We start from the raw sequence: 15,542 nt of genomic DNA on the forward strand, positions 1-15,542 counted from the left end.
GCCTCTGCACTGTATCTATCACGTTTCCGCCTGTCGACATTTGGGAAAAGACGGACGCTTTCAATCCAGCTCTTCAGTCTTTCTTTTGCTTTTCAAGCCACTCTTGACACCGGCGGACGGACGTGTGCGCTCATCCATGTGGTTCACGCGTGGCCAAGGAGATGACTGTAACTATTTGCGTTGTGGGTTGGAGGGGTCAACCGTCTTTTGGTTTTTTTTCCCGCCCCCCCCCGCCCCCCCTCTCACAGGGTTACATCTCGCTCTGCGAATCAGCATTCGTTGCTTCCCCGTGCCCTACGGTGGGTGACGTGTACTTGTCTCCTTTTTCTCTTTGCGAGTGAACGAGCGGCGCTAACGTAGTCAAGCGCAATCATGGCAAGCGAATGGGAAGAAATTCGACGTCTTGCAGCTGATTTCCAGAGAGCTCAGTTTGCCGATACTGCGCTAAGGTTGTCGGAGAGGGATTGCATTGAAATCATTGCAAGACTTGTCCAAGACAAGAAAGTGGAGGTGGTGCACACGATCGACGGAAAAGAGTACGTCACCCCAGCGCAGATCAGCAGAGAAATCCGAGAGGAACTTGACCGCCATGGAGGCCGGGTGAACATTTTGGAGCTCCAGCAGATGATCAACGTCAATTGGGTCGACGTGGAAAGTCGAGCGAGTGACATTGCCAAGTCCGACAGAAGTGTCCAGCTTGTGCTCGGACAACTTGTCGATGACACCTACCTGAACCGCGTGGCCGAGGAAGTCAACGATCGACTCCAAGAAGCGGGCTTGATCGGCATTTCGGAGCTTTGCAAGAGCTACGACCTGCCGGGGGATTTCCTTCACGACGAGCTCGCCAAGCGCATCGGGAAAGTCATCCAAGGGGAATTGGATCAGTACAGTCGGGGTGTCATCTTCACGCCCGCCTATGTGGCCCGCCACACGGCCAAGATAAGAGGGCTATTCAGCGCCATCACCCGGCCGACGCCCGTCAGCGGCTTGCTTGGCGCCTTTGGCCTCCAGGAGCATCTCCTGAATGGCGTCCTGGAGGAGCTTCTGACAAGCGGACGCCTGCGAGGAAGCGTTGTCGGAGGGCGGCAGGACAACGCCGTCTACATCCCCGAAATCTACTCCAAAACGCAGAATCATTGGGTGGACGCTTTCCTCCAACAGAACGGATACTTGGAGTTTGATTCGTTGACCCGTCTGGGCATCCCCGAGCCCGTCGGCCACATCAAGAAGCGCTTCAAGGACCGCAAGCTACTCTTTCTGGGCGCGGCCTGCGTGAGCCAGGCTCTGGTGGAGCAGGCGGAGGCGGAGGCCGAGGAAGCCGTCAACTCGGCCACCTGGAGCGACATGCGAGGCGTCCTGCCCAGCTGCCTGTCGGACGAGGACGCGGCGGCCGCCATCGAGCAGGCCATGAGGAACGCCGACGTGCAAACGGCCGCCGTGCTCCTGGCGGGCACGGTCGTGGTCAGCCAAAAATGGATCGGCGAGTGCCTCGCTCTCTTCGACCGCTCCGTCCAAGAGCGGGCCCAGAAGGAGTTCAAGAGGAACCCCGTCCTGCTGATCACCGAAGAGGATGTGAAGCGAGCCGCCGTGGCGGAAAACGCCAGCGGAGCGTGCAAAAAGGACAAGCGGGAGGTGGAGCGCAAGGGAAAAGGCGCGGCGGCGGAGCCAGCCAAAGCGGGCGGAGGGGGCAACGCCAGAGAGATCCGAACCCGCAAAACCAAGAAGAAAGGCAAGCGAGAGGAAGACGAGGAAGAGAGCCCAGCTCCTCCCAAGAAGCAGGAGGAAGCCCCCTTCATGACGCCGGAGCAAATCCAAGCGGCGCTGGAGGAGCGCCTGAGCGGCGGCGGCGGCGGCGACTTTCCGCAAGAAATCTTGCCCGAGCTGGCCGAGCAATTGGTGCGGCCTTTGAGCAAACGCTACCAGGAAGCGCTGCGGCAGTTGGCGGCGTCCAGCGCCTGCCCGCTGGCGCCGGGCGCCAACAGGAAGTCTGTCAAGGATCTGCAGGAGGAGCTCACCAACCTGTACAACAACATCAGGCTCTTTGACAAAGGCGCCAAGTTGTTCTCCGACGAAACCCAGGCGCTGGTCGCCAAGCACGTCCTCAGAAGCGTGGGCAGCCGCGCCGCCAACATCCTGGTCAACTTCCTGGCCGCCGACCTGATGATGTCCGTGGAGGAGCCCGCCGCCATGAGCGCCGAGCTCCGCGCCAAGATTTTGTCCAAAGTGTCGGACGAGACCAAAGCGCCCCTGATGAAGCTGCACAACAGCCTGAGCGCTAAAAGCACGGCGGACTTTCTGGACAACTTGGAGAGCTCGGCGGAGGCGTGCGGCTTCCTGCTCAAGAAGGCCGACAAGAAAAAAGAGCGAGCGGCTTTCCTGCTGCATCGCCGCACTCTGGCCGAGCAGCTGAAAGAGGCCCGGGACCCGGCTCTGGTCCTCCACCTCACGGGCGCGCTGCTCTTCCAGGACAGCACGCACTGCATCCTGCACGCTCCGGGCCGCTGCGTGCCTCAAATCGTCCAGGTCCTGGCGGGCCGCATCCCCCCGGAGAAGCACGCCCTGCTCACCCTCTATCAGAGCCTGGTGGTGAAGCAGCTGACCGGCCGCAGTCAAGGACGAGCGCGCGACGACCCGGACCGGGCCCCCTTGGAGGGCGATGACCAGGCCCGCTTGGAGGATTTGACGCCGCAAGTCAAGGAGCTGGTGCTTTCCAACAATGAATGACCCCGCTCGGGCGGGGACGCCTTTTGGAAGCGGAGCGGAGCGGCCGCTCGGGCGTCCGGTCCGACCACGGCTTCCCCAACGTCTGCTGTCCGCAGGCCAGCCGGGAGGGAACTCCAAACACGTCTCAATGACATAACGGACAAAGTTGTTTTCATTGATTGAAGTTGCAAGTTGAATAGCGGCCACCCGGCCGGCCAGCCAGACAGCCAGCCAGCAAAGGCCAGCCAGCCAGCCAGCCAGCAGGTGTCTTTCTCTGAGAGCTTTTTTTTTTTTTTTTTTTTGTCAAGCTGCTGCAATTGTTTTGTTTTTGACTCTCAAACCAAGCACAAGTGCTTTTGATGGAAAACATTCACAATTGGACCGAGACGCGATAGACAATAGTTGTTTGCGTTCGGGCATCCAGTGGACAAAAATAAACGTCCCTGCCAGTGAATGAGTGGAAAATGCAGCAAGTTTGTAATTTATTGAAAAGATGGCTTGAAAATGTCACCATTTGGTGTGAATAAAAGCGAGCAAAGAAAAAGAAAAGCTGTTGTGTACTTTTTGACAAAAACCATTTCATTCACATGGGAATTTTGGTAACTGAGCATAGAAAGTAGTCCACAAATTAGTAAGCAGTCAATAAGATTTGTTTTCCCCCAATGTTCATGATATTGTTTTTTTAAAAGAGAAAAAGAGCTCAATTCCAAGTACAGAGTGAATGAATTGTTATTTTTGTCCGACTATTGCGCGCAAAAGGCAAGGCCGAGGACCGGGAGTTGGAAGCCTTCTTGAATTTGAATGTAAATCCGACGGCAACCCAAAGAAGGCGATTGGCCCGGCCAGTCCTGTCAAGGCTGCTTCTTACAATAGTTCCAGTGGTGTTCATTGGGCAGCACCCGAGCCAGTCTGAGGACGCAGTCGACGGTGGGCTCGTAAAAAACGCATTCTTGCCTCTCCGTCGTCACCGGGGGGGGCCCGAACAGCGCCGGCTTGCCTCTCTTGACCAGCGTGCGCTTGACCACGCAGCCCAGCTCCACCAGCGACTGCGGGAGAGAAGGCGGCGTGAGCGGCGAGCCGGCCGCAGACGAGAGAGCGCCGGCCGAAAAAGGCTTTCACCTGGAGCAGCTCCAGCGCCACCACGGGCTGCAGGACCGCCTCGTAGTAGGACAGCAGCCTTTGCCGAGTGATGCCGGGACGGGACATGATGTGGAAGAGGACGGCCTCCAGCATGCCTTTGCACACCTGACTGTTCAGCGTGCCGTCCACCAGGCGCCACGGACGGCTGGCGAAGCTCACGCTCTCGCCGCTTTGCCAGCCCACACAGAAAAGACGGCAAGGTTGGAACGGCGCCACGTCATCGCGCTTGGGAGACAATTGGCCACAAGCCAAGATTGGAACTCCCTCCTTGTCGAATGACTGACTACTTTTAGCTTCAATTCTCAAAAGATGCATTCTCGTTCCAAAAAAGGGAAACTTACCCGTCAAGGTCATCGACCTGTTGCGGCAAAGCGCCTTCTCCGTCTTTCTTCTCATCCTCCTCCTCGGAGGCACGGCACTGCTCCTCATCCACAGAGTCCTGGGCTCGCGGCTTTGCCTCCTGGTTCTTCTGGCCGCTCCCCTCGTCCGTGGCCATCTTTTTGGCCGGCGGCTCCCCTTCCGTCTCACCTGGCCTCTTGTGAAGGAAGGGATCGTCGCCGGGGGCGGCCTGCGTGTGGGGCCAGGTTCTGGGCTGGATGGTAAGGATCCAGGGCGCGGCGTGGCGGCTGAGCACCCAGCGAAAGCCGTAAGCGCCCACCCTGACCACCTGACCTTCCTCCTGTAAATCCTGCCAAAGCAAAATACTCAAGTGTGCGTGCGGGACGTGCCGAGAGGACAGACGCCGCCGGGGGACTTACCTCCAGGTAGCGCTCCGGGCTCGGGAGGTGAGCGAGCTCCCGGAGAAGGTCGGCCTGGTCCACGCCGATTTCTCCCGCCGTGTCCAGGCGCCGGCTCAGCTGGGCGCGGGCTCGCCAGTCCTCTGGGGAGTAGTCGGCACGCCGGGCCGGAGCGGGCGCCCCCTCGCCGACGCAGCGGGTGAGGACGGACGGCAGCAGGGCCGGGCCCGATCGGGACAAGTCCAAAGAGGCGCCGTGGTGGCTCAGCAAGGCGCCGAGGGGCGTTTGTCGTAGCCGCATCCTGACCACGCACGACTCCACCACGATGTTGTCGCTCGTGTTCAGGTTGCGGAGTTGCACTGCCGAGCCACGCGTTGGTTATTGACAGCGACTTTCGTTCTCCTTTCCGTTAACGTACCGATGCCGGGAACAAAAAAGCCTTTCATCAACAGGTACTTTGTGTGCGAAGCCCGGTAAGCGCTGACCCGCAACTTCTTTTTGCCCTCGCACGACACCGCGCCGGCCACTTCGTCCTCGTCGTCTTCGTCCTCCAAAGACGCCGTGCTGAGAGTCACACGAAGGAAAAGTGGCCAGAGGCGATCACGTTGCTAGCTAGCTCTCACGGCACGGCACGGCACGGCACGGCACGGCACGGCACGGCACGGCGTGCGTGCTCAGGCTGCGGCCATACCTTTTAAAGTCATTATCCACCAGGTCGCTGTCCACCACAACCATCTTGTTAGGGACAGACACGTGCACGGACAGGAGTCCCAAAGACATGAGGGCGAGCGACACCACGCACGCTCCTCCGGGAGAGTCCAGAGAGAAGCGCGTCGTGGGGGAACCTTCGGGACCGTGGCCCGGGAGCGCCTCTCCTTCCGGCTCTTCCTCGCCGTTGGCCGCTGTGCGGTTTTTCCTCTCCAGACGGAAGGAGACGGGCGGCCCGTCGTCGCCCGTGCCGTTGTCCGCTAAGGTCTTGAGGAAGCGGAAGGAGTCGCTGCACAGGGTGTGAGGAAAACGCCAGGAAAACAACCTGCCGGGGAAAAGCAGCAGCAGCAGCAGCAGCAGTTGTTGACGACAGCCTGAGAACCTTTTGCTCGTACTTGTTGAAAGAGGATACCTGAAGTAGGACTGCGAGAGCTGGAAGGACATGGGCAGGATGGGCAGCGCTCGGTTCTTCTTGGGTCCCACCGTGTGGCACACGCGCCGACGGTTGACCATGTGACGTTTACGGCACTGAACAAACACCTGGCACAGAAGGTCCTGTGGGTAGTGGCTGTAAACGTGGAACGTCTGACAGCCGGACAGACAGATGCACGCAGACAGACAGACAGACAGACAGACAGACGGGAGACAGACAGCATTAGGGGGCCAAGCGCAAGCCACGGCAAAAATGACACTTGTCAAGAGGCCTTTTCAGCACATTGCAGGAGCACCTGAAAGGATCTGGACTCCTTCATCTGATGGTTGGTCATGGCCAGCGTGCTCTGGATCAGGTTGAACAGCACTAAGGTCTGGATGTCCTTGGTGCTGCAAGAGTAGCAGAAGCAAGCTTGTTTGCCGTCCGTCAGTGGAGGGAGGGAGGGAGGGAGGGAGGGAGGGAAAGACGGGACGCCTACCAGGTCAGGGTGTCCCTGCAGGGAACCTGCTTGTCCGTGGCGATTGTGCACACTTTGGAGCTGAGGGGCAAAAAAGAAAAGAAGGATTAGGACAGGTTCCCGCTTGCCTCGCATCCTTGGGCTTTCCTCACTCACAACGAGAAGACTTGGCTTTTGCTTTCGGGCAATCGGGCGTCGTCGGCGCTGAGGACCGAGCTGAACTTTTGTCGGAGGAGCTCCACGTACTGGGCGAAGGCTTTGGCGCAGTCCTGAGGACCGTGACAAAAGGGGCCGTTGGGGCCAATCGGCGAAGGACGGGCCGAGGTGTCGTTACCTCGGCGTTATTGGGATCGGCGGGCTTGTTGTCCTGCAGCTGCTTCAGCAGCTCTTTGTCCTGATAGATTTCAGCCAGGCAGATCCTGTCCAACCAAATAAGCAGAATGGGATCCAATCATTTGAGCTTGTATTTGTGACTTTTTTTTTTCTTTCATCGGAACCTGTAGTTGAGGAAGGTCTGCGGATTCTTGAGGATGTAGCGAGTGCGCCGCCCGACGGCGAGCGAGGTCTTGTCCTCGGAGATCTGAAACTCGCCCTGGAGAAGGTCGCGCACCAAGCAGTGGGCCACAAAGGTCCTCCGCAACTGAAAGGCAGGCGCCGGCAGAAGATGAGTGGCAAAAGCCACAAAGAGCAAAAGCCACATTGTGCCTACTTTGCTGTTGAGCAGATGCGAGGCCACGGCGCAGAGCATGAGCAGAGAGTCCTCCTGCACCGCCCAGATGACTCGCCGCCTGGTCATCTTTTTCAGCGCGCGGTGGTCGGCCTCGTCGTGAGCGGGGATGCGCTTCTTGGGCTCTACAAAGCAAGCAAGCCAGCAAGCAAACAACATATTTGTTGATTTCCCCTTTGTGCTGAGTATCTTTCTTGTCCTGTCGCTCACTCAGCAGATGAACCGTACACACCTTTTTTCTTCTTGCGAGGAATTTTGACAACTTCCTTTTTGGGTCTCTTCCTCTTGCGCCCCTTGCCTCCGACCACCTCCCGGTTCCTGGACGACGGCTCGACGGCCACCTGCCGGCAAAGACGCGAGTGACAAAGGCTTTCCCTGATGTGGCTTCCTTGAAAAACATCTGCCCCTCTCTCAAAAATTCGAAAAGCATTTTGTTACCACCAGAGCAGGCGGATCGAGTCGTAAAGCTCCTCACCTCCACGGTTTCTTGCGTCACCGCCGACTTCTTGGCGGTCAGGAAGCGAGGCGAAGACGCTCCTGTGGAAAAGACGAGCCAGAGAGCCAGAGAGAGCCAGTGAGAGGGAGGGAGGGAGGGAGGGAGGGAGGGAGGGTGGTTGCCTGGAGAGGTCCGGCGACGGCCAACTCACTCACCGGCTCTCAGCGCCGCCCGCAGCGCTTCTTTACTCAGCAGGCTCATCAGACGCAATTTGCTGTTGTCGGATCCGGCGGGGCGCTGCAAAGGCACGCCAAGGCAAAAAGCGGCTTAGCAATGGCCGTCCCCTCCCTCCCGCTGTCCCCTCCCTCCCTCCCTCCCTCTGTTTGGGCGAGCAGACGTACCCTTTTGTTACAGGACAGCAGGCTGTTGGTCCACAGCCAGTTGCGCTTGAGATGAGCAAAGAACTCGGAGGCCAGACCGGCGGCGCCTCTGCCGTCGCCGGGCGTGGTGCCGTCGTCGCACACCGCGTTGCTGCCCCTGTCCATTTGGGACAATGGCTCATCAAATGGCTTTTTTCAAACTGGCTCTTTTCAAAGGCACTTTTCATTTTCTCCTTTTCACATTGCTCTTATCTCTTCTGACCTGTCATGAACTACGTTTCTAGTAGTTGTACTCGCGTTTTGGCTTAAGCCTTTGAAACTCAAGAGAACGAAGCAGCCGCGCCGTGCGTGGAACCTACTTGAGCAAGGAAGCCAAGCCCAGAAAGAGGGTTCGATCGTTCACAAAGGACGGCGCCGCCTCGTCGTCAGCGGTGCCGCGCTTGGGCCGAATCAAGCCTGACAAGGAAGGGCAATTGCAACACTGGGCATCCACGAGGTGGCGCTGTGTGTGGCGGCACGCACCCAGAGGCGTGTTGAGGCAGATGCTCATGAGGTCAAACCAGTACGAGTCCACGTCGTCGCCGCTGCTGAAAGTGTAGCGACGTCTGTCAAAGGGTTTGTCGGCGGGCTCCTTCGCCAGCCAGTAGTGCGGCTCGGCGTTCATGGTGTCCACGATGGTGGCGTGGCGCTTCAGGTAGCAAAAGAGCTGCCCGCGACATTCGGCGCAGCGGTGAGGCCCGTTAGGAGTCGAGCCGACCCGGGAAACAAAGGTCTCCTCTCCCCGCGCTCACCATGTCTTTCTCCTTCAGCTTCTCCACGGGAGCCAAGTGCAGCAGGCCCATGCAGACCAAGCGCTGGAGGTTCTCAAAGAAGACGTAGACGTATTTCCTGGGAGGGTTAGAGAGCACAATCGGACTCGGCACGGGCGGGCTACGCTGGGCGCCACGGGCGGGCTCCGCTGACCGTCTGAAAAAGAGCTTTTTCCTCATGGCTAGGGGCAGCTGCTGAATCAGATGGTGTTGCTTGACCGGGTCGTTCAAGTACTCCTCCAGGCCGTCCACCTGCCCGCCCGCCACGGAACCGACACGCATGTGGACGCACGTCGCTTTGCTTGGGATGAGACTTTATTTGCTCACCTGGTAGTTGATCTGGATGAGCTGGACGTAGATGGAGAGCGGCAGGCAGAGCAGCAGGTCCCCCACGATCACCCAGCCGCTGCCCCGATCGCAGTGCCTGCGAACGGGCGGGACGAACCTCTTCCACGAATCCTCCTCGCTGTAAACTGATGAGCAAAGGCTGACGGCCCGGACCGCAACAACGGAGAGAGACAGACAATGGTCTCTCACCTTTGATTTCACAACTGGCGTGACTGGGAATTTCCGTCACCGCCTCGTCCTCGGACAAGGCGGCGTCCAGGTCCTTGAGGGTGACGACGCGCTCGTCCGGTTTTTCCGGCGGCTCTTGGACGACGACCTCGGGAGCGCCCGGAGGGCCGGCCATCCAGGGGGGTCTGGGCCCCAGGGGGTGGTCGTAGATGACGTACCAGAGGAAGGAGTGCAAAACACGCAGGCGGTGCATCTTGGGCTGGAAGCCCAGAGCCTTGCCCAGTCCTCGAACTGATGCGGGAACAAAGCAAAGTTGTGCCAATGGGTCAGCATTCTGGTCCATTTTATAAATGTTCAACCAACCAACCAACCAACCAACCAACCAACCAACCAACCATTAACCAACCATTAACCAACCATTAACCAACCATTAACCAACCAACCAACCATTAACCAACCATTAACCAACCATTAACCAACCAACCAACCAACCAACCAACCAACCAACCAACCAACCAACCAACCAACCAACCAACCAACCAACCAACCAACCAACCAACCAACCAATTCACTCACCTAGCGTGGGCTTGAACACTTGGTCCCCCGCCGAGTGTTCCTCCTTGATCTCGGCAAAGCTCCTGAAACTCTTACTGGTCTCCTGCGTTTGGGCTTTGGGGGGCCGCTCTTTGCCCCCCGGCGCCTGCCGGCTGCAACCACGGAGCACGTGAGAAGCGGGCCGGCGGGCACCACTTGGGCGGCGGGCAGGCGGACACCACTTGGGCGGCGCTCGCTCGCTCGCTCGCTCTTACCATGCGGCAGGAAGGACGGAGCTGGTGATTTTGAAGCGGGCCTGATCGATGCTCGCTCTCACCAGCTCGTCGTCGGGCTGGACGGACGGATGCACGTACAGGTCGAGCTGGAAGGACGCAGACGTTATAGACGGCATGTTAGCGCGGGCGCTGCTGTTGCTGGTGCCTGGGCCAGCCACCTTCCTGCTGATGCTGTCCTGGATGACGGTGGTGGTGAACGTCTTGAGCAGTCCTTCTCTGCACAGTGTCTGGACGAGACGCGCCGTGGTCTTCTTGCAGCACTTGGCGGAGAGACCCTGCAGCTTCTCTTCGTCGTTGATCAGCTTCTGCAGGCTGGCGAGAGAGGGAGGGAGGGAGGGAGAGGAGACGGATGGCGGTCACGGTTGCGGGCTAAAACGGCGTCATCGGGGACTGACGGGTAAAGGCCGTCGATGACTTTGAGCTTGTGCACGGCCTCGATGATGAGGTTCTTCCTCCGGAGCATGCGGTAGGTTTCGGTGGACCTGCGGTTGCGCTTGGCGAACTGGGTTAGAGACGTTTGGCGGTTAGCTTCGGCGTCGATCGCCATCGGAGAGGAAGAAAAAAGGAGACAGACCAGCTGCTGGTCGCTGGGATCCACCAGTTCCACGTCCTTTGATGGCGTCCCTTCCTCCTCCTCCTCCTCCTGGCGTGGAGGCAAAGCTCCTTCTTCCTCCTCTTTCTCCTCGACTGAAGCTTCCTCTGGAAGGAAGGATGCAGGAAGAAAGAATGAAGAGGAAAGGAAAGAAAGAAAGAAATCAATCACTGGTGGGTAGCCCCAACGGCCGAGACGCCACTCGTTGCCCCGCCCTGACCTGAGGCGCTGATGGGCTCCGCGTCCGGCACCTCTGGAGTCAGAGCGGCTTCCGCGACGGCCTGCTGGAACGTCTCCGCGGGCTTTGCTGTGGGTTCGGTCCCGACCGGCAAATCCAAAGCGGCGTCACGGCCTTCCTCTTCTGCCCGTTCGCCGGCCGCTCTGCTCTTCTTGGGAGTTTTGCATCGTCGCTTGCCGGCGGCCGAACGGGGCGGGGCCGAGGAGTGGAAAAGCTTTGCTTTGCGTTGCTTCTCTTTGGAGAGGAGCCGCAGGTCGTCACTGCCGCACACGCTCCTAGCGAGGAGGAGGACAAACGTAGCGGAAGCGTAGCGTAGCGGCGGCGAGCTCCGGCATTTGTGGCCGCCAGCGAGTGTACCTGTGGCCGATGAACTTGGTGACCCTCTGGCGGCCTTCGTCCACCATGAAGCCCTGCAAGGTGAAAGGATTGCGACGTGAGGAAACGGGAACTCCTTTCCCAAGAAGTCCACGCGCTTGACTTATTGAGCTTCTTCAGAGTGCAAGTGCAAGGCTGCTGGATGGACGGAGGGAGGGAGGGAGGCCCCTGGGAGGGAGGGAGGGAGGCCCCTCCTTTCCAAGTGTCTTACCTTGACCACGGCGTCTCTCTCCAACTTCCTCCAGACCATGCGAGCCTCCAGCTTGCCGATGTTCATCCTGGACGCGATGCCCGACTGAGGGATTCCCTTGGTGCCGCTCGATACGACTGCGTGGCCAAGCGACAAAATCAGACGGCGGCCAGCGGCGGCCAGCGGCGGCCAGCGGCGGCCAACGTCGCTGGCCAGCGACGGCCAACATCGCTGGCCAGCGGCGGCCAGCGGCGGCCAGCGGCGGCCAGCGGCGGCCAACGGCGGCCAACGGCGGCCAGTGGCGGCCAGCGACGGGCAGCGGCAACGCGCTCGCCAACACACCCAGCTTGTACGCCTGCGACAAGAAATCCGTCTCCATGATCCGGCCCACGGGGGGCAGCGCTCGCCTCTTGTCGCCCTCGTCGTCGTCATCGTCGTCGTCCGCCTTCCACTCGTCGGCGGCGGCGCCGCTCACCGCCTTGCCCGCGTACGGCTTGATGAGCTTCAGGCAGCGCACTTTGACTTTGTTGCCTGAAAACAATTTTTCAAATTCAATCTCAAAAGGCTGCTTTCATCCTACTTGCAATGGCTTGCTTCCATTCTCTTTTTGTTTCATTTCACTTGACCTTTTCTGGTGCGCACGGGTTTTCTCTCTTGGTCCAAGTCCTCCAGAGGCAGGCTACAGTATTCCACCAGATTGGCATCTCGCATGTAGCGAAAGACATGCTTGCATATCACCTCCGGCAGCTCCTACGGCATTTGGGAGCGTTAATGTTGAAAACATCCCATCCAAACAAAGTGAAATCCCCACCAGGTGCTCTCGGATGGTGACCAAAGCAGCCAGCTGCTGCGGCATCTTCTGGAGTAAGTTGGACACGTACTCCATAAGCATATCGTACTTGGACCTCCTGAAATGGACGCCACAGAGCAGTTGTTTTTTTTGCATTCGTTTTGACGTCCTCGAGTCAGTGGTCGTTCGAGCGGATGCGAGCGAAGCAGACCTGACGACGTGGAAGCGATTGAGCAAGAGGAGGATGGAGCTTTGCCACTGCCCCGACTTGAGGCGTTTGGTGCAGGCCTGGGGGCACACCAGGCGATGGCGGACCAGAGGCTTCCTGATGTAGAACAACTTGCGCGAGTCCACCCTGACAAAGACGACACGGGGCGTTTGCGCCAGCTGTATTTGTGCATACCAAACTTTCACCACATACAAATTGTCCAAATCCAAGAAAGAAGAAATGGCTTTGACGCGCATTCGTACTGTTTCAACATAGGAAGCAAGGAACTGCGTACTTGAAAGAGGACTTGTGCAGGTCACTCTGCAGCTCCCCCTGCCATCGTGCCCGTCCCACTCGCTCCAGCATGCAGTAGGACTCGTCCATCAGTTTGATGTCGGGGTCGCTCTCGCTGCCGATGAGCGCGCGAAAACGGCGCCGCCGCGACGCCACCGCCACCAGCTTCCTGCCGTACCTGCGGCGGGGTGAGCGACGAGTGACGCCTCGGACCCACGGCAAGCTGACATGACAGTCGCGCTCGCTCGCTCGCTCGCTACCTTTTCAAAACCTCTTCCAGGCCGACGGGTGACGGAGAACGCAGGCGCGCCGTGACGTCGGTCCTTTGATGGAAGGTGGCGCACGAGCCCTGGAAGCCGTCCTTGTTGTTGTGGATGATGCACAGCGGGTAGACGTCTTGGCCGCCGTCTTCAACGCCGTTCTCCTCGTGGGACATCTTGAACCTGACATACATCTCATTAGCACTTTGTCGACTAGACTACGCCGCATAGGCTTGACTTGAAACCGGAGCTGCAGAGGTTAAAACAAGAATCCTTCCGTGAGTGTAAGAAGAAGAGAGCTGGGAAAGTGAGTTGGACCCCAGTGGGATGGGAAACTCAAGAGTTGTTTCGATTTGAAACATCTCTTTATGACGTTAGCGTAGCTCAGTGAAGGCACGCACGCACGCACCTGTCGTTCAGCACCACATCGTTCCTCTCGGCGGGCAGCAGGTAGAACGTCAGGTCGCTGTTGGCCACCAGCGACCTCCAGACGAGCTCCTTGGTGCCGTCGTCCAGCTGGAGTGGGAACTCGGGCTTCCTATCCCCGAGTCGTATCCACAAAGCAGGGATAGTGATGCCGTCCAGTCCCTCCAAGGCCACTTCATCCTCCACCATGTCCAGCGGATCCATGGCTAGTGACTTAGCGTTCAGCTCACTAGCTAGCTAGCTAGCATGTTTATCTTACGCAGGCAGAAGAGCGTGTGCTCCTACACCTTGACGTGATTTCGAAATAAAAAGAAATGTTCACCACTCCGTTTGGAATAGACTTGTCTTCAACAAACGCTCTTTCGTGGAGTTTGGATTCCAGTTGGAGCTCGCGCCCATGGGTTGCTTACACATGATGCATGTCAAGTTGCAAACCACGACGACTCACTAGACCGCCGCAAGATGGAGCCCGAGGCGAGCGCCGCTTCTTGGTAGCTTCGTCTTCTTCTGTGGTCTTTTTAGAGCGACACCTGGCGCCATCTATTGATGAAATTGGCTCACTACTTTAGCACGACCTCTTTGTTCATCCAGAGTCACTTCTGACTATGGAGCAAGACTACCATTTAGCCAACATCTTTATTTAGGAAGTACCTTTTTTGAAAAGAAATGTACAAGTGGAACCGGCACAGTGACATCTTGCGGTGGCGCGTGTATGAAATGATAATGTACATATTTACAGAAAACCGGATGATAGCGACAAGTGAGCTGGGCACATTTGAAGCGAAACTAATTAAGCAGTGGGAAAATAAGAGTTTTTTTCTATCGACAAAAATAAAGATAGGATAAAAAGGCACTGGTTTTCAGAAACAAAGGACGAGATGTTAGCTAGTGTTTAAAAAAAATCCACTAGCAAGGCAGTTACAAGTACAGAACATGCTTAGTATTAAAATTATTTTTTCATAAACAAATCATTTTTAAAAATTTATAAAGGCATAAGTTGACGTCAGTTTGGGTGGGACGCCGACTTTTTCCAGAGGTCCACACATTCGAATGTACTCTTTTTTTTTTTTTTTTAAATGCTAACCATGACACGCACACAGTGAATGAAAAAAAAAAATAATAATAATAATACATTCAACTTCCCAAATTCAGTTTTACATTCAGACAAATTTGCTGCCTTCAATGACGGGTAACTTTACATCGCTAAACCAATAGATCCAATTTTTTGCGGGGGCCCAAATTTGAACTATTTTTTAAATCTTAGTTAAATAAAACAAAACAGAGGAAATAGTCTAACCTGCGATCTGCACTTTTCATCTGACTCAAGGTAATAGAGCAAATATGGATGCTGTCTGTGAAATAGCATCCAATTTTTCTTCCTCCACGTTTAAAAGTAGGCATGCAATGTTTTGAAAGCGTGTCTAGAGAAAATTTGCAATGACAATACATTTCATTCACTTACAAAAAATGTGGAACATACTGTACATGATTTGAATTGGACATTGTCATCATTTCTCAACAATGAGTCGAATAAGATCTTAAACAGCGCTTTGTCCAAATCATTTTTTTCCCAGGAAGAAATTTGGATGCGCATGCTTGTCTTAAGTGTAGCTAGTAGGCATAACATGTCTTAAAAGCATGTACCATGTTTTTGGACTATCCGTGGCACTTTTTTCATAGGTCCTGCGACTTGCAAAACTGGAGCTCGGAATCAAACCCAAATTAGCTATCGGCGTCCGCCACGTTACTATTTACAGCACTAAAAGGCACACGAGCCGACCAGGATGCGACCTTTGGCCCCAATTCCATGCGGGATTCGAATGAGTTATTTTAAACTAAAAAGAAAATCTTTTCTGTCGTTAGAGGAGGACATTTCGAGCCCACCGCAACTCGTTTGTCGTCGGAGCTCTACCGTTTCTGGTTTCAGTTTTTGTCAAATACATTTCCCCCAATCTACTCTGGAGTGATGCACACTTGGGTATAGTACACCCGTGTAATAATAATCAGTAAAAAAAAAAAATTTTTTATGCAGTTGTGTGGAACAGTCCCCCCAGACCGATACCGGTACAAATACTCAGTTCTTGAGTAGTCCCCAATACCACTAAAACGTTTGCTATGTAAAATGTTTTATACCCAAGTGTTGCAAGATGACATGTTCCTTAAAATGACATGAAATGATTGGCAGCTTTCTAGTCTTCCAATTCCTAGTTGCTACAATAGGGCTGCAGATACCGGGATCGGCCAACGTGGCCAGTACCAATTGGACCGGTATCGGCGCCGATACGATGGCCGC

General features: G+C 56.4%; 2 protein-coding genes across 2 annotated transcripts; one reads left to right on the top strand and one right to left on the bottom strand.

Annotated features, from left to right (window-relative positions):
* Positions 1 to 231: 231 nt before the first annotated feature.
* On the top strand, positions 232 to 3,252 carry ufl1 (UFM1-specific ligase 1). The gene has a single exon (XM_037248106.1). It carries the CDS (start codon positions 373 to 375, stop codon positions 2,722 to 2,724), a length of 2,352 nt encoding a protein of 783 aa, XP_037104001.1. The 5' UTR covers positions 232 to 372; the 3' UTR covers positions 2,725 to 3,252.
* A 201-nt stretch (positions 3,253 to 3,453) lies between these two features.
* On the bottom strand, positions 3,454 to 13,706 carry LOC119120795 (general transcription factor 3C polypeptide 1). Its single transcript, XM_037248008.1, has 38 exons — positions 13,233 to 13,706; positions 12,824 to 13,006; positions 12,565 to 12,741; positions 12,273 to 12,416; positions 12,083 to 12,179; positions 11,898 to 12,021; positions 11,614 to 11,802; positions 11,293 to 11,408; positions 11,064 to 11,116; positions 10,689 to 10,981; positions 10,451 to 10,575; positions 10,272 to 10,378; positions 10,035 to 10,188; positions 9,856 to 9,962; positions 9,623 to 9,753; positions 9,068 to 9,337; positions 8,858 to 9,003; positions 8,685 to 8,782; positions 8,513 to 8,609; positions 8,244 to 8,427; positions 8,081 to 8,177; positions 7,743 to 7,878; positions 7,557 to 7,638; positions 7,381 to 7,442; positions 7,138 to 7,246; positions 6,888 to 7,030; positions 6,676 to 6,818; positions 6,513 to 6,597; positions 6,335 to 6,447; positions 6,200 to 6,259; positions 6,017 to 6,110; positions 5,701 to 5,873; positions 5,272 to 5,613; positions 4,999 to 5,144; positions 4,602 to 4,939; positions 4,185 to 4,531; positions 3,823 to 4,012; positions 3,454 to 3,749 (listed from the first exon to the last, which is right to left on the bottom strand). Exons 1-38 carry the CDS (start codon positions 13,451 to 13,453, stop codon positions 3,555 to 3,557), a joined length of 5,871 nt encoding a protein of 1,956 aa, XP_037103903.1. The 5' UTR covers positions 13,454 to 13,706; the 3' UTR covers positions 3,454 to 3,554.
* Positions 13,707 to 15,542: the final 1,836 nt, after the last annotated feature.

This window comes from Syngnathus acus, chromosome 1, assembly GCF_901709675.1.
Source record: "Syngnathus acus chromosome 1, fSynAcu1.2, whole genome shotgun sequence".
Taxonomy (NCBI): Eukaryota; Metazoa; Chordata; class Actinopteri; order Syngnathiformes; family Syngnathidae; genus Syngnathus; species Syngnathus acus.

Excerpts from the sequence above, each read along its gene's own strand:
- LOC119120795 (XM_037248008.1), bottom strand. The coding sequence starts at position 13,453 with ATGGATCCGCTGGACATGGTGGAGGATGAAGTGGCCTTGGAGGGACTG. Across the intron at positions 10,982-11,063 it reads ACCAAGTTCATCGGCCACAG|GAGCGTGTGCGGCAGTGACG; the intron begins GTACACTCGCTG and ends CCTCCTCGCTAG. Across the intron at positions 3,750-3,822 it reads TGGCGCTGGAGCTGCTCCAG|TCGCTGGTGGAGCTGGGCTG; the intron begins GTGAAAGCCTTT and ends TCTCTCCCGCAG.
- ufl1 (XM_037248106.1), top strand. The coding sequence starts at position 373 with ATGGCAAGCGAATGGGAAGAAATTCGACGTCTTGCAGCTGATTTCCAG.